Below are 20,723 nucleotides of genomic sequence, written 5' to 3' on the forward strand. Positions count from 1 at the left end.
TATATGCCGCACAATATATAATGAACAAAAACAATACCGTCATTATTCAATTACATAATGATAATGACAATAATGATAATAATAATAATAATAATAATAATAATAATAATAATAATAATAATAATAATAATAATAATAATAATAATAATATTAATATTAATAATAATGATAATATTCTTCCTCATATCGTATTCAGTCATTTTGTTTATGTATATTTATATGCACGTATACATATACATATATAATATAACCGCGAAGTATTAAGCATAATGTATAATGTATGTCTTACAATTACGTTTATAAAATACGAAAAATTCAACCAAAGCTTGATTATAACAAATCAATATATACATGTAAAGCTAACTTGAGCTAACGCCGAGCGAAAAGGATCCAAGCCTCCGATACATATTCATGAAATTTTGAAAATTAATCTGCATTTTTTTTTTTTTTTCACGACGAGAAGCAGCTTCTTTCCTTCTTTCCCCGCTGACTATGAGTCCGTCTATGAATCGTTTGTATAACAATGAAAAATCTATATCACAATAAAGGCGCAAACTCACGATAGACTCCGTCTTAATTCACAAGCATTACGCAGGCTCGTCTGCAACTTATCAATGTGACCTGAATTTGATCGCATACGTATAGATGGAAAACTTAATTGTGTGAATTAGAACTCATTTATGATTTCTACTTAGAAGTGTACGTGTTCGCATTTTATCGATCTAAATAATTCCAACGATTCGACGTGTTATCCACTCGTCGAAAACTATTTCATCTGCACGCAATTATTATGCGTATCGTATCAATTTATGATATCATAGAGATAAAGATAATCAAAATACACGTAGATTTAGTGGGAATAATATTGAATAAGTTACCCTGCTCTTCGTGAAATTTACATTTGAATACGTTACATTATAGGATAGAATAGATGCGAAATACGTGAGAACTGAAATGATTATGGCTATGTTAAGATTGATATTTAAATTATTTAAAGTATTGATATTGCACGTAAACAGTAGCTGCAAACTTGATTGAATTTTTTTCTTCATTTTCATAAAATTCAATCCTGTGCTGTTATAATTACTATTATATTCTCGCAGTTTTGTGATAGGGCCACACGTGAATTTGCGGCTTAAGGCTTTACAGTCATGCAACTCAATTCTATGACACAATTTAATAAGTATTTACGCTGATACGCATTACAAATATAGGCTTCAAACAAATGCCAATCGTTTTACAGATCTACGTATATATAACTTTAATAACGCACAATCTATGTATAAGTGTTTATTTATTTGTTTATTTATTTATTTATTTATTTATTTCTTCATTTACTTATACGATCGTTTATTTTTATATTAAAATCTGATTTATGTTTTTATACATTAAACTTATATTAATATAGGGTGGCCTATGGCTCATATCCAGTGTCTTGTGATCAAAACTCGCCGGTATTTTTTGCGTCGATCAATATTTAAGTAAATTCCGTAGGCCCTGTAACACTGATCTAATCATTTTAGGCTTTTTTTTAAAACTTGTTTAGTGACTTATTTATTAGTTTTGTTATTATTGTTATTTTTATTTATTAAGAATACGGAGAATATTTAACAATCATCTTCTTTAGGGTTTTATTTACTTCTTTGGTATGGGTGGCGTCCTTTTATTTTCATTTTAGACAAAATTCAGGCCGGACGTTTATATATTATATTCTTGAGATGGTAAATTCCTGCTGAAGCAAAACTAGTGTAATCATAACAATACCGATTATCGAAGGAAGTAATCAATATGTTTCATCAACCGTGTGGAAAAATCGAAGATTACAACATATCCCATTGTTCTGTGAAATTAACAAAACGTAGTGTTGGATACGCATCGAATTTTCCGAATCATTATCGTTCACTATTCGAACAGCAGTAATAATTTGTTGATAAAAAAAACTTTATATGCCCATCGAATCTTAGTTTCTTTAATTTTAAATACAGAACCAGTGACACTAACGAGGCAAAATTTCCCGGCGGTTACATCGTAGTTAAAATAATGATGAAGAAATGATAGATAAACGTTCTGGACGGTACGATTAAAGCAATACTCATATAGCATAAAGAAATCTACTGCTGCAGCTTGCTTTCAATTTTTATACATCACTTCTGTTATTATGATATGATGGTACAAAATTCTACAAAACATAGGTGAAAATCCACGCAAAGCAATACTAAGAATGAGAAAATTACGCGAAGTTTGTCTTGGAGTTTGCAACAAAATACGTTTTCTAAATGTCGGATTATCACCCAACCATGCCTGAAAACACGGTATTCTAAAAAAATTACAAGGGACAAGGGGAATAAAGCTTGATATTAGTATTTTGTAATTTTTCGCACAACCTCTCACTTCTCTCGTCTACTTGTTTAGCGAGAAATATTCTTCGCGTAGAAAATAACGGGGTTCAACAATTTAAGAGTCACTTATTTTAACTAACCGATGCCTAGAACTAGCCTGTCATCCGATTTTGTCTATTTTCATACGTTTCACACGTTTCGTTGAAATACGGTTCTAACATTTCAGTTACACGACAGATAACGTTTATTTCTCAATACAGCCTATTTTTGTTACTAAGGTCAATGAATTATACTTTCAGTAGTAATGATCGTTTTTTCCGTTGAACTGCGATATTTTGCACCGGTAGTCGACGCGGACCTATCGATATAGTTATTATCCTCTTAAATTAAAAAACAAAACAAAATATAAAAACAAATAATTGCGCTACGATCGAACTTTAGTAGAGTTGTTATTATTATTTATATTAATACTCGTATTCCAAATTTCGCACAGACCTGTAAACAGCAAATATTTGTTAAACAATACTCTAAACTCGCAACATTTAATTACAACAAGTAGATATACATTCACATCGACATTATTGCAAATGCGTAAACAAAAACACACAGTACTCGGCCATTCGTTCAAAACGTATTGCTAAGAAATTCTGCTTCTTATGTTAAGGAAATTAAGAGAAAAGAACAATCATTTTCCATACACTCATGAAAATAATAATCACTGCTAATATCACTGTGCAATCAGCATTTAAAAATTTGCCGATACTGCTCGTGGATCATCTTGATCTAAATAATGACGACGATCGACTAGAAATGACGACATTCCTTTAAAATGTTATTTATTTACAGCGTACGTTTGTCTATAGATATATTCTATATGTAAGTCTCATGTGATGTTATTTGAAAAATAATGCGGCTACGAAAATGCATGGTCTCCGAGCAGCGAATAAATTTTTCGAGTTTCTAGCAATAAAGAAGCGTGTGACTTATTGTTAGTCGATTTTTACTTTTGTTACTGAAAATTCATGCGAGGCCAATCGTAACCGGATCCGTACATATATCGAATGAAGTACTGGAGAGTGAAGGTTACTTGAGCCGCTGTGTAACATTTGCAAGTGCCACGGCGAAGGCCTGCAATGCACTGAAGGGGTATTGGAAGTCCAGAGTGTAGGCTTTACCGTCTATCCTACCGAACTGCATCACCTAAGCAAACGATAAATATTGTTATTTTTTCTGCACGCGATTTCGAAATCATGTCAAACAATTTTTGCAGAAGATTGGTTTTTACCTACATTTCACGCTAACGAAATTAGTTTATTTAATTAGCCTGACTTCAGCGAAAAGATGCGCAAATTTTCCCGTACCTGCTTGCCCCTAAATTCGATTTGAAAATTTTTTGCACTCTCTTGAGTGACTCTGCCGCCAAAGTCGAGTTGGTACACCTGACTCGACTCGTTCCACATTGGAGCCTTGTTGTGCATCCGCAGTTCCTCTCGTTTGTTGAAAATGTCTGATTTATGCCCCGAGGATCCGGCGCCTCGCTGTTTCAACTGAAACGTTAAGAGATTCAGATTCGTGAAAAGACAAGTAACAAGCGTGAGAAACCAGCTACGCCAAACCGATCGACACGTCAACGCTTGACGAGAATGCGAAAACCAATCACCTTTTGGCGAAGTTGGGCCTTCTGGAAGGTCTCCAAGTTGCGATAATTCCTTGGCGATTCCTCCTGGGGCAACCCTTCGTCGTCCGAACTTTCCCCCCGACTTTTTCTGGGTCGTCTGCTCAGCAGAGGACTGGACAAAAGCCTTCGTCTGATTGGGGAAGCGGACGCCGGTCGTTTCCCTTTCTTTGACGGTGCTGGGCTGCTAGGTGAACTTCTGGGCAATCTGAAAAACGGAGTGTAATTGACGTGGTCGTCTTTAATTGCAGTTACACGATCGGGGAACGCTTACCTTGAAGTCAGACGTGGAGACGGTGGTGGCAGGGAGTGACTCTCGTCGAAATCTCTCAGCCTAGCTGCGAGTCCGTCCAGCGAAGAAGCGATCGAGCCACTTGGACTGGACCCTCTGTGAGATGTGAAAGGTCAGTAAGAGTCGAGTAGAACATCGAGTGAATAAGGACATTCAATCTAGGAATAAGCTGAAACATTTTTGAGTGTAACGTTTCGGTCGGCTTACCTTCATTATGTCAACACAAAAAACTTATGATCATGGTTCAAGACTAGAGGACGACTATGTAAGATTCGGATTTCTACACTTCATGGAGCTGCCCAAATACCTCTTGCGACCTTTTGCGGGTTCCTTCATAGCGTGCAAAATAGTGAATTATTGGTTTTATTTTTAACATGACATCCTTCAATGTGACTGGTATACATTGTCAATCTAGACGAGGACACAGCTCAGCGTTCCTCAAACATTAATTGCCACTCGTCTTCTATTTCAATCATAAATTCTTTGTGTTGATAGTGTAAAAGACTCGGGTGGACTTCAGTTTGGGTCGAAACGTTACACTCGAAAACGATTGATCTTGTTCCACGATCTCACTCTCATCCTGTACGATGATCAAGACTGTTCCTTCTTTCGACAATGTCTTACCTGACCGGAGACGGACAAGCCTCTAATCTGGCGGGCTTTTCAGGTATGACTTCGGGCGTTTCTTGGAGCTCAGTATCCGCCTTTTCGCGTTTAGAATTGGCCTCAGTAGGAGGAGTGGTCTCGACGAGATCCGCGACGGCCTCAACGTGTTTGCTTTCCGGAGATTCGGGGTTCGAAGCCTCTTCTAGGTGTTCGGGCAGCTGAGGCACTGTGGCGATCTGTTCGGTACTCGGAAATATGTCGCTGGAGTCTAAGCTGCGCGATTTACCGCAGTTTTTCAACCTCGGAGGTTTTCTGTTCGGCTGTGAGATCTCGGTCTGCGGTTTGTTCTTCCGTCTCTTTTTGGTCTTCCGAGAAACGAGCACCAGTCTCTTGTTCGGCGCTTCTTTCCGTAGCATCCTGAGCGCCACCTCGCAAGGCACCAACTGTGCGTCGACCAAGTCCAGATAGCCGACGCTGCAGCTTCTCACTATCGGGTCAGCGAGACAAAGTGGTCCGATGCTAACCACCGTCGGAGTTCTATGGACGGTCCGAAACTGAACAGTGCCCAACTCGAGGGAATTCTCCTCGTCGATATACCGAAGCTCTTCGGATTTTCCCGGCGCTATTCCCACCTGGTTTCCTCCAGGGCTCGACTTTCCGCAGCAACCCTGCGGCTTCGCGTCTTTTCTCTTGGAACTCTGCTGGCCGCCGTTCGGTTGACTAGTTGTCAATGGACACTGACTCTGGGCCACATGCAATTGGCCTGAACAAGTCGGTGAACCCGGCCCGTTGCACCGACCATTCGCACTCCCAGCACTCTTCGAATTCGTCGGCATGCCGTTCAAATTTCCGCTCGAGCAACCGAGCCCAGTGGAGCCGTTCACGCTACCCACTAAGTTCAGACTGTTCTTAGAATGCACCGACATCTGACTCATCTGAATCCCGGCATTTTGGATGTTAGAAGCTGCCTGCAGAACTGCGCCACTTGAACCTCCGATGCCGCTTAAACCGTTCAGGAATATTGACTGTCCCGGGGGACAGTTAACGGGGTTGCTTAAGCCGTTGATTATTGTACTCGGTGAGCAAGAACCCGAGCCCAAATTACCTCCACCCTGGATCGAGAGGGGGATGACGCTACCGGGGTTCGAGGTCAGGCTCGACTTCTCGTCTGATATTTGATTCATTTTGTTGTTCTCGATATCCTTTTTCGTCGCCATGTTCGTCTGTTGGTCAGCCAGCGCTGTTTTTACCCTTTGAATGTTACCCGTGTAGTCCGTGTTCGGGTTTGAGGTTGCTATCAAGGTCTGCGTCGGCGCTACCGCGTTTTTCGGAGACTGTAACGTCGGGACGTCGCAGCATCTAGGCGAGTTGTGTCGCGGCGGTGTTCTGTACGTGTTACCAGACGTGGCTCTGAGGTTCTCGCAGAAGCTCACCATGTCCTGCAAATCGACGTACGAAAATTCGTCCTCGTAACTCTCGGCTCGCGCGAGCGCCGGCGAAAGAGCTTCCGACGTTATGAATTGGTTGGAAATCTGCGATTTTGGACGATTCGCGTTCAATCGAGAATTCCTCGGGGTCATTGGGGCGATTGGCGGCGGTTGGGCCTCCAAACTACCGCGTGAGCTTCCCTGCGGCTCCTGGAACACTTCTTCTTCATCCTCGGAGAAAAGGTTCGGATTGAAAGTCGGGTCTGGACCTGTAAACGGATGTCACATCCATTTTTGGTCGTCACAGAGACTGACAGCAGAGGTAAAATTAAGGCGACCAGTATATAGCGGAAACTAATTACCATAGGGTGCAAATATCGATTTTCCTTTCTAGGCACTATGAATTCTGACAATTTCAACAAATTCATAGATGATGTATGCTGTTTAAATATCAAAAACCAAATTTTACGTGATGAACTCATCGGTGGTAGGTAGTTGCACAAGTTGGCACATTACAGATCCATTTTTCAGCAAACCGGTTGATTGTTGTAAGGGTGAAGCTTGGTCCAATTTCACTTCAAAAGCCACTTTTTTCTTCAGAAAACATGCCATTTCCGTTTGAGCACGGGAACTTGAGAAAGAAAATGTGTCGTTACTTTGCACATGTTATCAAAAATGAACAACAAGAAAATCCCCGTACTCAAGCGAAGATGTCATGTTTTCTCAGGAGAACAGCGCATTACTAAGTCAAATCGAACAAACTGTGTGCCTTCAGCCTTACGATATAAACCAATTGGTTTGGTTGAACCATGAAACTATATGTTGACCTATGTCATACTGCCCATGTGTTAATTATCTGAAATGTGGTTTTTAACGGTCATTCGGTAAACATTAACTACGATTTTTCCTCCAACTACTAACAGAAAGGAAATTGATATTCATATTCCGTAGTAATAAATTTCCGCGACATTCCTTCCTAGCTCCCTTGACTAAAATCGACTCCCTTACCCGCCGGTACATCATCTCTCAACTCAGTCATGACCAGTGTCATCTGTCTTGGCTGCAGATGCAAGAGAGACGTTCGATATGTAACTTGACCCAAGTTAGCGGGAACGGAGTCGGTCAGTCCGTGAATTTTGAACTTGGTCCCCCAAATGTTTGACGTAACTTCCACCAATCTCGCGTGCTGAAATCAGAGAAGGTCGTCGCGAATATTTGATAAAAAGAATACGAATCTCTACAGATATTCAAACGATTAGGAACATCACAGGATTTCAATGACTCCCCGGAATTTCATTGCGGCTTTATATGCATGAACATGAATATCGAGGGTGGTTGAAAAATCGAACCCCGTGGATTCACATTTTACTGTATACTTATAGAAGGTTATCCCTCACCTCAGGCAGAGTGTCGACGTACGCGAGGTCGTCGGTTTCTTCTACGGGTTTTTCCTCTCGCCTCCTTCTGTTCTTTCTTCTGTTCCTCGGCGATCCGCACAAATCCGCAGTGTCTCTTTCGGTGTCGGAGCCATCGCTGTAAGCCTGATACTGCGTGGAAAAATCTGTCGTCTGTAGCGTCTCTTGACTTTGCGGATCGAATATCACAAACTCTGGACGAATTTTGCTCGTCCTTCTACCCTTGAGCAGTGGTACTAAGCCTCCGAGATACTCCAAGTACAGTGTGTAACACGGCGCTGGCTCACCCGCGTGCCGAAGCATCGTACAGTGAAGCCGGCCACCCCCGGGAGGCGGACGCGATACGAAACGCCGCAATTCTCTCGGCTCGGGTACGCAGCATCTGCGGATCATGCCAAATGTTTCTATCACGATATTTGTTTTTAATTTTTTTCCATTTAAGGTGGCCTTAAAAAGTATCATTTTTTTAAATTTACTAACGTCACGGAATGGCAAATTTCAGTCTTAATAGCCATTCTATGGTTTCATGCTGCGACAAATAAAAATTATTATATCGTCAGTTGGAGGCGAAATCCCATACCTACTAAAAATTAATTAGTTTACGTTTTAAATTACAATCATCAACATCACTGAATCCGAATCTGATATCGTAAAACCGTGCAGTCGAAATGTATGTGATGCCAAAATTTAAAATTCTCATCAGTTTTTCTCAAGATAACGAGTACATCAAGAAACTAAAAATTATAAAATAATGTTTGCGTTCAACCAGAAAGTTTTCTTGTAAAAAACCTTCAAGTCTGTTAGGGTCTGAAAACTGTACGAAATCCAATAACTCATCGTTGTTAGATTTTTATTCTAATAACTTACTTAAATTTCACACTCGTGCAATTGTTCAAGTTAAATCACATATTCATAATACTCGATTTATGCGCATACTAATGCGAAATGTAGTACAAACTCCGCGTTCATTCTCGTATGAAAGTTACCAGCGCACAACTTTGAAACAAACATTTAACTTTATACCCCACTGTTTCGAATTTGACGACAAACATCACGGATCGCGAAAGCTGAGGTTAGAAATTCTTTGCATGAATTTTAATTCGTCCAAAAATGTAGTTACAACTTTTTGGAATCCACTTTGTTCCGGTTCGGACTACTGTGGTAATTTTCACTTATTGTTAGCAAGAAAATTCGCCGTACATCAAACCGCGCTAACACTCCACTGGCGGGTAATTCTTGTTGAATCCTGCGGGGGTAACAGCGACTGTTTCATATCCCGAACCCGAGGCTGAGACCAGTGTATACGTCGTGCCATACTCGATGTTCACATTAAATATTTACACGCAATTTTATTCTTATTTTGCTCTGTATAAGTTGTTGCTCTGTACAAGGTTCACGCGTGATTTCGTAGGATCAATATCACCGCTGCGGATTTTACTATGAAACAGTATCCCTCCTGTTTGCTGTGTGCATTAGTGATCATTAGGTGTTACACTGGAGCGAGGGTGTTACGCCCCTCCAGAAGCAAATAATACAGTGATACATCAGTGACAATGACCCGGCGCGCGTCTCTCATCCCGACCTGAAATTATCCTTCGTTAAATATTCCTCTCACAAACTGTGTCAAAATTACACAATGCTTCAGAAATTACCATGGTAATATGTCAAAAAATTCACTTTTCGCTTTACGGTGAAATTATATTCTCGCTCATGTTCAGTGGGTACTCACGAAGAGTCCCTTTTACTTGCGATATAGTTGACAAATGCTTTGAGTTTTATGTTGTCACGATGTTTCAACATAAATCTCATGTCGTATCATTTCAGACAGTCTCAATGACTACGTCTGCTTGATTTCATGGGATTACGAATCCGATTTTAAACAGGTCAACTGTTACGATCGAATTGCGAATGACACCTTTTTTCAAAAGCTGTATATTTGTAATTTCAACAAGTGACTTCTCCATTGTCGACACGTACCTTATGGTGCTTGCGAAAAGGGCAGCGACTAAGGCTCTCAGTCTTGGAGGCAAAGGCAGCTGCTGCACGCTGGATTCTCTGGAGAGAGCAGCGCGGACAGCAAGCCTTGAGAGTAACTGGAGAGAACCAACCCGTCTGCAAGCATGCATTAGAGGTTAAGCAAATTAGACTAGACTAGATTAGAGAGTACATGTGCGCCACAGTGGACATTGCGTCAAAGCCGTACCTAGATACCCAAGCTGCGTGGACTCGCGCTCCTGTTGCAACGAACAATCTTCTGTCGTTATGACCCCAGGTCAACGCCGATACCGGACACTAGAATACAAAAACACATTAGGTGCTTTTTCCATCGGGCCGTGTTCCAAATCGAATTGCGATCCGGAACCTCTCTGGCGAATCTGTATATAAGAACGCGAATTTATCGGAAATTTTGCGAGAACGTCGGACGCGACATTCTGTGTAACTTTCAGTGCAGATAGTGAAGGATATAGTTTTTCCTTTCCACTTGAGTGAGCAAGGTTTGATACGTCCACGGTATCAAAGAACGAGCGAATTGAGTTTTCGACCGTACCGAGTATTCCTCAAGCTCCAGCAATGAAAAATGTCGGAGAGTATTACCCTCGACCCCGTTCTGTACTAAACATTTTTATATCGGAATCAAAGTCGTATATCCTGCATTTTAGACTTTCTTTATCGTTAAATGAAGCGGTAAATTCACCCGTTTTGAACCCACTCCCGCTACATTTGTCGTGTACAATGTATTTATTACACACGATGCGGTCTGATTTATCGATGCGATAACTTCTGCCGTGAGAATCCATCGGCGCAAATGCATCGCTCGATACTCCGACACAGTGCAGCCTTAATCTTTTAAGCGGACAGGATACCTTCAAGTCCAACCTAACGCTACACGCTCATTGAAAAGTAGAAACGAATCGTTCATACTTTGACGGGGATGATATCAATTCGAATCCTGCGATCTCTGGGACTTACTTGCGTGTACGGTATCGCCGTCGTGTAGACCAGTACGCCGGTATCGGAGTAGAACTGTAATAAATTCGTGAACTCCTGGGGATTGGGTTGAAAAACATGGTCGGAATCCTTGATACCAGCGACTGCCAAAAGCTTCTTGGAATTGCTCCACTCGGCAAGCAGAGGTGACCTCAACCCTGTTCGTATCGTCACGGGTGAAACGTCGTCGAAAGAACGCAGTAGGATGATATTTCCGTCGGCGAGACAAACCGCCAACACGTAGCTCCGTTCGTCTGTAATTATAGGACCGGCTTGTAAGCTTATACATTTGGAGGGTTAATCGATTTCTTCTACCTGTACTTTGGTTCTATTTCTGATTACAATGGTATCCGTCAAATTTGTGTGATGAATTATTAATGAGCCAACCAGCCAATTATACCTCATTTCAATGTTTTACCAGCCGCAATAAATCGCTTTGAAATCCAGTTATTTTCTGCAGATGCATATAATAACATTAGCAATTAATACCGAATCCCGCTCGAGCCACGTATCGGCAGAGAGAGGCGTAATTGGAATTGGTATATTTCACCATCCGGATTTCGACGATCTGACAGCGGAGTATCGATTTATTAGCTAACGATAAGTGGTAAAGTGAATGCTCAAAAACTTGATTGGACGTTCGACACATGTGTTATTGGGAGTGAACTGGCTTGGTCAATCCGGCGTAACGGGATGAAATTGTATCAGTGAAATCGGTTACGGTAGGATGGTTTTTTCCTCTCGTTTTTTCAAACATCCATGTGATCCCCCGCTAGCCGTTTTCCCCCCATTCTCTCTGTATCGGGTTAGCTTTTTCGTTCCCGAATGGAACGCAATAAAACAAGTATTGCAATAAAGAAGCGAAAGAATGTGAGATAGTGAATAGACGACATACAACCGCGACCACTGCAATGAGTGTATCAAAATGCCGGGAGCCTAAATTCTGACAGAATATTCTGAGTCTCAAAGCATCATCGATGACTCGTAAAAAAATTCATCCTCTGCGTACTCGTCGAGCTTTGAGCGCGTGTTTAGCAATCTTTCCCCTACGCAGCGCGAAGTTACATGTAGTTATAGACCAATTTTGAGATCAAGGTTACGTCTTGCCTTGCGAACACTGGCTACCGGTTACGTCGTCGTCCCCTTCTTCCATTTTGAATTTCTCTGCACTCCAAGCCATCGACGTCACCGCCGCTGCCAATTGAACCTCCGACACCATTGCTCCGTGAACATCCATCACTATCAGCTGACCCGCCGTCGTTCCGAAGTAGACCTGCAAATCCAACAACACATGTCTCGGTTGTCAGTTTTGATAAAACAAAGTGTCACCGGTTTGCTTATTGCCGTCTGTAATCGGTGCAGTCAAGAATGTGCTCAATGACACATGACACGCGAGGAATGACAATTTTGCCTCCAAAGGATGCGGACTCAAAAGCACCACAATGTCAAAAAGGTGATTCAACTTCCATGAATTCTTCCGGACATCATCTTCGATTATCGGCGTGGCACATGACGGCCCTTGAAACCTGTCGTATTAAAGGTGACCGATGGCAGTAGTATGTGCCGGCTAGACTGACGCAGGATAATAGTCCATTATTACCAGAGTTACGAGGATCTGCCAAGGCTGCATTGCAGTGTCAGACCGTGGCCGTGGTTATCGATTGCGTTATGGCGACCTCGTCCCGTATTGTAATTTTTAGCCCCGAAACGGCGAGTTTCATCGGTGACCAAATCTAGATGGCATCAATTACTCCCCCGGCAATTTCTCTTCTCCCGATGTATGTACCCATACATGTTATTTCCTTCTATTTTTCCTGGCACAATACCAATACTCCCGTTAACCCGTTGAGCTTTGACCTTCGCGTCTGCATCTCTCCACTGAGCTTGAACCTAATTTTGTCATCACTCCAGCCAGTGGCAGCGCGACGCGACACTAGACCAAAGCGTTTCCGTGACCCAGTTCAAACCGAATCTCTGTTTTACCTGACGTTAACGACGCTAACAGTACCGCGCACGAACCTGCATCAATCACAAACTGGGATTATGTGTTTGAGATTGGAATGTACGATGGCTTGTTGCCTAATGAACTGAACTTTCCGCGTTATGACTTTGCCACTACCTTTGAAGTCAGTGTCCAGATCTATATCAAAACGGCTCGATGATATCAGCGTTAAATAATTCTTGTATACTTTATGAATGATTGCAGTAATTTTACGTCACCTGCTGATCGTCTGGAGTCCAAATTCCACACGTGATGGTTGCCTGGTCATTGAGCATCGATGACCAATATCTCTGGCCAGCAACGCTGCCCACTAAGACAAAGCCATCCTGCGAAAAGGTAACGTGAACATGTACAACGAAGATGCTTCAATCGACTAGTGAAAGAACGTATTTGAAACTCATCTATCATTGGTTACGTGTTCATTTAACATCGTCAGACGACCCCTGAAAACTTCCATCGACCCCGCTAAGAGTTCGAGGTATAGTGTCAAAGTGAAATTTGTCTCCCCCCGGCGAAACTTGAGATCGCTTGGAAAACGTGACGCATGTAACTTGAGCCGTGCCAAATGACTATAGGGCAGAGTACCCAAGGTGGACAACACGCGTGGGATAAAGGTTAATTAACAATTTAGGGAGAACTTTTTGCCATGCTACAACGTTTAACGACGAACGGGAACTGGCGTTGCTGATTGCGTGTGATTATGCATACCCCCGTGACTTTTGCGAAACGATACTATACAAGGCGAAAACTCGCTGGCTTTATATTCATCGCCAAAGGTAAGAAAGGTTATCGGCTTTACCGAGCTCGGAATCATTAATAACGAAGCGTACAGTAATATAATAGCAAATTTACAGATGACCGTTCGTATATTTGCATGTTATATTCGCAGAAATTTCGAAGATGGGTTTTACGAGAGTTGAATTTTACGATCGTGGGTAATAAGGCCAGGATATTAGATTTTATTTGAAAGGTTTATGATCAGCGTGCAGGGAATAAGCTTCAGGCGAATATACGGAGGGAATGTATTAGTGAGGATTTAATGTCAATTTTTAACATGTGTAGTCTGCATGCGGGTGCATTTTTCCATGCAAGGTATAGCATTTTCACGACAGCGCGGTTTCTTGCATGCGACTCGTTATACTGCGTCAAAGGTTGCGCGTTTAATCAAAACCCGTTATTATTAATCACGTATAATTATGAGTTGCTTGCTACACGAAAGCGCAAAAGTTCCAACGAATATTTCAACTCCCTCTTCTACCGAATCATTAATATTAATATGGTGCCCAACAATGGCTTGGATTCGGGGAAACGGTATATTACCGAACTTTGACTCCCTTAAATCGTCTCGCTCGTATTTTTTTCCCCCTTATAACAAATTCCTCGAAATTGGTAATTCGTTCAATTATACGACCTTATCAAAAATGTCCGACACAAAGTGATTGACGTACTTTTGACGAAATACAACGAATACATTATTATTGGTTCGACCAATGAAATGATACTGTAAAATATTCAACCGTTTAAACTTATCAGCAGTCATAAATTGTTATAACACCGTTTAGTGTAATTTGGAATGTCAATAATAATATATATATATAAACATATGCTGTCAGTTAATAATTATCGATTGCTCGTGTTTCTCTTATGTAATAATGACACCTCTCAACACACATTAAATCACACGCCCGCAGTAAGCATCAACTATCGGTATAATATATTATTTTTCCACTCAGGTTCCAAGTTGAGCGATAAATCAAGGCGCGGGTGAAAGAATAAGGCGGTAGCAAATTGAAGATTATAATTGAAGGCATAGAAGAGCTTGTGCAGAATCACCAACCGAGCGTAGGTCTTAAAAGTATCCGACCCTTATTCACGGTGTGTTACAAATCCGTATAATAATTTATGCAGCTAACTTTCTACTGAAATTTGTTGACCGCGTGGGCTGTGATTTTGTACAAATGTAAAAAAGGAAAGATTAAATTTATAATTAGCCTGCCGTCCGTTATAGAAACTGATTTTACGTTCAAATACAAACATATTCAATTTTGGTAATAAATTACGACTGGAAAATTGGATTTGTGAATTACGTATTCCGCTATGCTCAATGTAGCATTTCGAAAAGATATGGGAGTACCTACAAAAACATACATGTTAATGTCGGCAGACTGAGAAAAACATTAGTTTTTAGGGTTACTAGAAAATTCTATAGTACAATGGCCATCGTTACAATAATCGTTTGAAAATTGTTAAAATCACAAGAAAATGCGATACAAGTAACTATTTACTGTAATTACAGTTACCAGTAGCTACATACTACGTTTCTGGTAATTACTCCATTGGATTCGCTCGATGAGGCTTTTTAATATAAATCTATCGTTGCATCAACATCAAATTGCTGCAAGAAAATATGATAAAAAAGAATAGTAACTTTTACCACAGATTTTCTAGTTACAGTTGGAAAAATAATTTTCGGTTTGTACCTCGAACTATATTTCTCTGTTACACTGACAAGTAAAGCGAAATAGTTAAAGACTGTATAGTAAACCCAACAAGAGATTTGTCTCGGTGTAAGAATAGGTTGTTACCTGATAACATATTAGGGCCATTCGACCGTCGTGAGACCAGGAGAAATAGGTGACCGGTGTACTTCGGTCATTTATCAGCTCGATGCTCCACTTTCCTTCGTACTTTATCCACACGAAAATCACCCCCGAGCTATCACAAGACGCCAATTTCTGATAGGGTTCGTTCCACTTGACCATGATCACCTGTAAATACGTGTAAAAATATTCGTACGTCAAATTTTGCATCTTCGTAATAGCAGAATAATCAGGAAGACAGGGAATTTCTGGATTACTGAATAATATTAATTAATTGAATTAGTGTTATCAAACGCCCACCCAGAGGTGACGGCAATGCCTGGAATTAGAATAAATTTCACTCACTTCGGTATAACACTTGGATGACGAGACCAGAGGGACGCTGCTACTTAGATTATAATTAAATTCTCGCTAGCGTAACCCCGCTAATTCGGATCAACGAGCTAACTTCGACTAGGTCTAGGTACTCGATGTACTCCAAGGGCCATGTACAGGGTCTATTGGCGAATTTGTAAAAAGAACAGCTTTGAATCTATAAGCCCTATGAGGCCTGAAATTCCTGCCAGACAACGCGCAGTTTTAACCATTGATTAGACGATCAAACTCGAACTTTTTGCGTTCCTTTTTCACTCTGTTACGTGGCGCATAAGTTTTCGAAAATGACATTTTAAAACAGCAAATCCTGTTGTTCTTTTCAAGTCAAAGCCCTTTAGTTCGCTGAAACATAATCAGGACCAAAACTTTCAGCTATGACGAACACCGGAATTTCTTATTGGCTTGCCGCTGACAAAAACCTGTTTAGAATGTATGAGACAAAAGTTTCGTCGAAATTGGACAAAGAAGATTCGCTGGCGGAGAAGATTGTTCGCCTCGCCTGAAATCACCGAAAAAACTTACGAACTCGGAAACGGAAATCAGGGAATTTTAATGAGCTGATCGACCCGATCGGGAGTCAAAAAACGTGCATTTGATCATTGCAGAGAATGACAAAGGTGTTTTGCACGAGATTTGTATTCGCTTCTTCAAATTGACTGAATTCTTTGGTCTATCATGCTCGACGACTCTTGCAAACAGGATCCGAGCGTACATTTTGACTTGCTTCGTCGCCACTTCATTATCTGAATTCGTATAAAAGATAGAGATTGAAGTCACGCCGCAACGAATCTGTGGAAATTTGGTTTCATCAGCATAATTGTACAGCGCACAAAATTTTCTCAGCTCCGCTCGGATTCTCTGAAATTTAAAACATTGTGTAAAGTTGCTGATATTTATTAAAGACTGGGCCAAAAAAACGAAGAATTTTTTTTCTTAATGGTACTGTAAAAACATTGTTCACGACGACAAATAAAAATTATCCTGAAAGTTGGAGCCCTTAATATTAATATTAAGGGGTGTATCGTTACAGCTATTGATTTTTTAACAGTTACCGCATTTTTTTACCCAAAATCCGTCAATTATCAATCTGAAAAAATTTATCAATCCATATTTTTGAAGGAAATTAAATTTCCTACAAAAAAGCTCTCTTACTAAATTGACGTAGATCGAGCCGTTTCCTTGTAATCGTGCCTTAAACATTGATTTGTTTTTTCAAATTTTTGTTTGAATTTTTGATTTTTGTAATTAGCAAAAGAAATCAATATTTTCATAGATCAAACCATTATTTTTGTGGGAAATTTGATGCTCTACAAAAAATGTCTCTTAACATTTTTCATGAAATTCACTCTTTTAAAAGTTATTCGACATTGAAATTGTATTCGAACAAAAAAAATTGTCGAACTGTTAAAAAATCAATAGCTGTAACGATACACCCCTTAATATTAATATTAAGGGCTCAAACTTTCAGGATAATTTTTATTTGTCGTCATGAACAATGTTTTTACAGTACCATTAAAAAAAAAATTCCTCGTTTTTTTTGGCCCACTCTTCTAATATTTATATTTCCTGCCTAAGCGAGTACTGAAACAATTTCTGCGTAATAAATTGACACCACAGACCAATAGAGTGAATTGCAAAACCCGAATTACGAATACTTCTCTCTGAAATTTTGCCCTTTATAAATATCTAGTTATAAATATTGAAGACAATATTTGACAGTTAAATTGTTCAACTCCTCATCAAGGATACAAATGTGCAAAATCAACAATGAATTTATTCGAAATGACATTCAGCATAATGAGATTTGCAGTGCGATTCAGGATGACATTCAAATGTCGTAAATATTTCATCGGATAATCTTCACGAGCCAAATTGCCGACGAACAATATTTACCAACCGATTGACAAAACTTGTATTTAAACAACCCCCAGTTTGTACCTCGCTCAGATTAAGGTTGAGCTGCCTTGAATTACTTCGTTATATTTCGGTATTGCTTGCAGAAGACTCGAATAATAACTTAAGTCTGTGCAAAATATTCTGTCACTCGAGTTCATCACGGAAATTGTACAAAGGTGAGCTAGATCATATTAATCGACGTCTCTATCAAGTCTAGAGTAACGAAAATCATACTAAGTATACTTTTTATTGTTTTGAAATCAGAGAGACTAAGTTGAGTCAGCAGAAGTTCTCCAGCTTCTCGATTTCCCATTAAAAGTTAAGGTAAATTCGTAAAGTCCCTACTCCACAGATTTCATCGTGAAGCCTGAGATCCGTTGGAACTATAGTAGAAACTAGTTTTAGCACTGTGCGCTGGTCACAATTAGTTTCAATTAATTAAAACCCGAGTTCCCTACCCGGACTTCTAGTTGAAACGCAAAATCATATTAAATATACCGAAAAATCCAATTTTAACGAACCAAGTTGCAGTCGAACCTGGAATTCGAAAGTATACACCGTGTTATCTATACGTTTATGTTCAAAGTGAATTCCCCCATCTCCTAGTTTAAACTTCGCCCATGGAGGCACTTCGATAAATTTGAAGGCACCATTTGGAAATAGACAGTCACAAAGAGCATACATTAATACCTTACGCAAAATCATACCATATTTAATTTGTAAATAGAAAGTATATATAGTAATCATAGACAATTGGTGTAATAATTATTTTTAACCAGTGTATGGCCATCACGTATACCCTTAAGTGCGAAACAAGACATTCAATTGTACTTCTTCCTTCAATACATTCATAAAATAATAAATTTTGGACCTCAAAACGTATAATTTTCGGTTAATGATTATCAATTTCGACTTACTGTACGTGGCTTTAATTTCACCGTGATACAGCAAAATTAGTTTTAGGGGCATGTACGTATAAAGTAGAGAAGTTCTGCGGTTGTAACGAGCCTGATATGAAGACCAGTGGGATAAATGTTGGAGTAATTCGATTCGGCAAGTGAAAGGGATAAATCGCGCGAGTGGTGTATAAAACTCTGCATTGCAGTTGGTAAGTGTTCTCAGAAAACATAAAGCAGGAAACACGAGATATTTTACGACCGAAAAGCTTTCGGGAGAAAATCGCTAAAATATGACATCCTCGTGCAGTCCGACTCGCCGTTCGCAATTACGAATTGTAGAGTGAATTATTATTCACCGGCACGCAAATTCCATGCAACGAAACATCCCCCTCATTTGGATACAATTATTATTATCATCATTATAACGTACCTAATTAGCCTGTTTCGTACCAAAAACGCCGCGTGCCAAACTTGAGCAAATTCCAAACGAAAATGTCAAGGAAACGAAGGAACGTGATCGAAAGTCATTCAACGTGCGTGATTGGCACTCACGATCGGGAAGGTAATGAGCCGGAAAGTTGACTGTGGAAAATCCATGCAATGCAGGCTGCGGTAAAATTGCAGAAGCTGCAACGTCGGCTTATAAGCCTCCGTGTAAATCAATGATGTTAAACCAAGTCTTCTAGTCTGCAGCTCCTGCACCTCTGTGGTATTATACTTACCGCTGCAGCACTGCGGAGGTGCATTCAACAACCGCGATGCAGCAACGTGCCAGCTCAGCAATATTTGGCGGGCTCGTCATTCAAGGCCAGCCAGTTACCGTACTGCAGAACATTCAATTGTAACTGTTATACGACTTACGGAACGGCAATCGAATCTTCAACTTCGAACGGTCGGGATTTTGATTAAAATAAAAAAAAAAAAAAGAAAAAAAGTGAAAAATAACAATGTTGGATCGTGGAAAAGAGGGTGAAATATCAAAAAATACTGTTTCCAACTTTGAAGTGAATCGATGCAGCCGATTTTAAGATATCACTGACTGGGCACCGCGAAATACGTCACCGAACCAAGTGGTCGACGTTTTTGTCAATAACAACGCTTCTTTTCAATTTGTTTTAATAAAAATGAAAATAAAACATGAGGTATACGAATCTCAATCTCTGGAATTAATCAAATCCTAATCTAATTGATTAATTGGATGTCGATGAACGTTCGTTCATGTTTTCAGCCGTCTGTTCAAATCTGTGCATAATTATGCAATGTTTGAAGAACTACGACAGGTGTGTAATGTAATTAATGCAGGCCCCCAATGCGGCAGTGGCTTTAGTCGGCTACTCGGTGGGCTTTCAGATTTATTTGCACGTCCAGCGTTAGCGCTGTGACGCCTTTTAACTCCGTGAAAGCCGGATACTGTTGGAAGGAAACGACGGCGAGGAAGGAGCGTTTTATCAACCGGGTCATCTCGCTCGATTCCTGAGTGGAGTACGCGATGAATACATGCACAAACCACCATCCTGCAGCAGGATTATATTGGAGACTTGATTACAGGCGGTGGGAGGGCGAGGTTAAACCTCCCCGCCGCTAAAATTCCCAAAGGAGGGCCAAAGGCGTATGAATTACCGGATTAAAATATATTCCGAAACTTAATTTACCATTGATCATCATTATCTCAGGCCTCGAGCGTTCGCGAATTGGATTTTCCCTGCCGTACATGGAATAAGCTCGATCGTAGCGAAGAGAAAGTCCCCCAGTCAATCCAGGATGTGAAAAAAGCCTTCCGCACCAGCAGCAGCAGCAACGGCAAAGTGATTGACGGGTGAAAACCGATAATGATTGCTCCGATCTGAAGGAGCCGGCGAAAGAGCGCCTCCCCAACGAACTTTGACCAGATTTTTCCGACTACTTACTGCGGGACGATAATAGACCAGCACTGTGCGGGCGCCTTTTCCGAACCTTAAATTTCCCACGTTGACCCTCGCGTAATTCTTGCAGCATGTACAACCCAGAGGGTGATATGTTTTCGTTTTCGTGTAGTCCAACGTAAATGTCTGCGGGGAAATAGCTGAGCGCTCATACGTCTTACTTTCGTCGGAGTTTTCTCAATCACCGTCGCAATCGCTTTGAGAATCGCTCACTTGGTCACAATAGTGAAACCGGATGAAATCTACGGAGTAAATGGTATTCTCAAAACGCACAAGAGATTCTAGAA

The 20,723-nt window shown here is 40.5% G+C and overlaps 1 protein-coding gene and 1 long non-coding RNA gene across 8 annotated transcripts in view; one reads left to right on the top strand and one right to left on the bottom strand.

The window, feature by feature from the left end:
* The window catches only part of LOC124179102, a 94,771-nt gene extending 81,758 nt beyond the window's left edge, over positions 1–13,013 (top strand). Inside the window, exons 4-5 of the long non-coding RNA XR_006869953.1 lie at positions 4,266–4,418; positions 12,949–13,013. This is a non-coding gene — a long non-coding RNA (uncharacterized LOC124179102). The remainder of the gene's footprint in view (positions 1–4,265; positions 4,419–12,948) is intronic.
* LOC124179096 (tubby-related protein 4) overlaps positions 1,965–20,723 on the bottom strand; it is a 45,316-nt gene continuing 26,557 nt past the window's right edge. The window contains exons 3-16 of one of the 7 annotated variants that reach the window (XR_006869948.1): positions 15,330–15,512; positions 12,963–13,070; positions 11,850–12,015; positions 10,725–10,996; positions 9,958–10,046; positions 9,732–9,866; positions 7,737–8,136; positions 7,348–7,525; positions 4,931–6,608; positions 4,289–4,402; positions 4,000–4,222; positions 3,701–3,886; positions 3,344–3,539; positions 1,965–2,834 (exon numbers count right to left, since the gene is read on the bottom strand). Coding sequence is in view for 6 of the 7 variants with exons in the window: in XM_046563170.1 (XP_046419126.1) it covers positions 3,423–3,539; positions 3,701–3,886; positions 4,000–4,222; positions 4,289–4,402; positions 4,931–6,608; positions 7,348–7,525; positions 7,737–8,136; positions 9,732–9,866; positions 9,958–10,046; positions 10,725–10,996; positions 11,850–12,015; positions 12,963–13,070; positions 15,330–15,512 (3,849 nt within the window). In the remaining variant the exon portion in view is untranslated. Of the gene's footprint in view, positions 3,540–3,700; positions 3,887–3,999; positions 4,223–4,288; positions 4,403–4,930; positions 6,609–7,347; positions 7,526–7,736; positions 8,137–9,731; positions 9,867–9,957; positions 10,047–10,724; positions 10,997–11,849; positions 12,016–12,342; positions 12,936–12,962; positions 13,071–15,329; positions 15,513–18,944; positions 19,174–20,723 lie in introns of those variants that run through there. The other 6 variants (XM_046563170.1, XM_046563173.1, XM_046563171.1 and 3 more) reach the window with 6 other exon arrangements.

This window comes from Neodiprion fabricii, chromosome 3 (genome assembly GCF_021155785.1).
Source record: "Neodiprion fabricii isolate iyNeoFabr1 chromosome 3, iyNeoFabr1.1, whole genome shotgun sequence".
Classification (NCBI taxonomy): domain Eukaryota; kingdom Metazoa; phylum Arthropoda; class Insecta; order Hymenoptera; family Diprionidae; genus Neodiprion; species Neodiprion fabricii.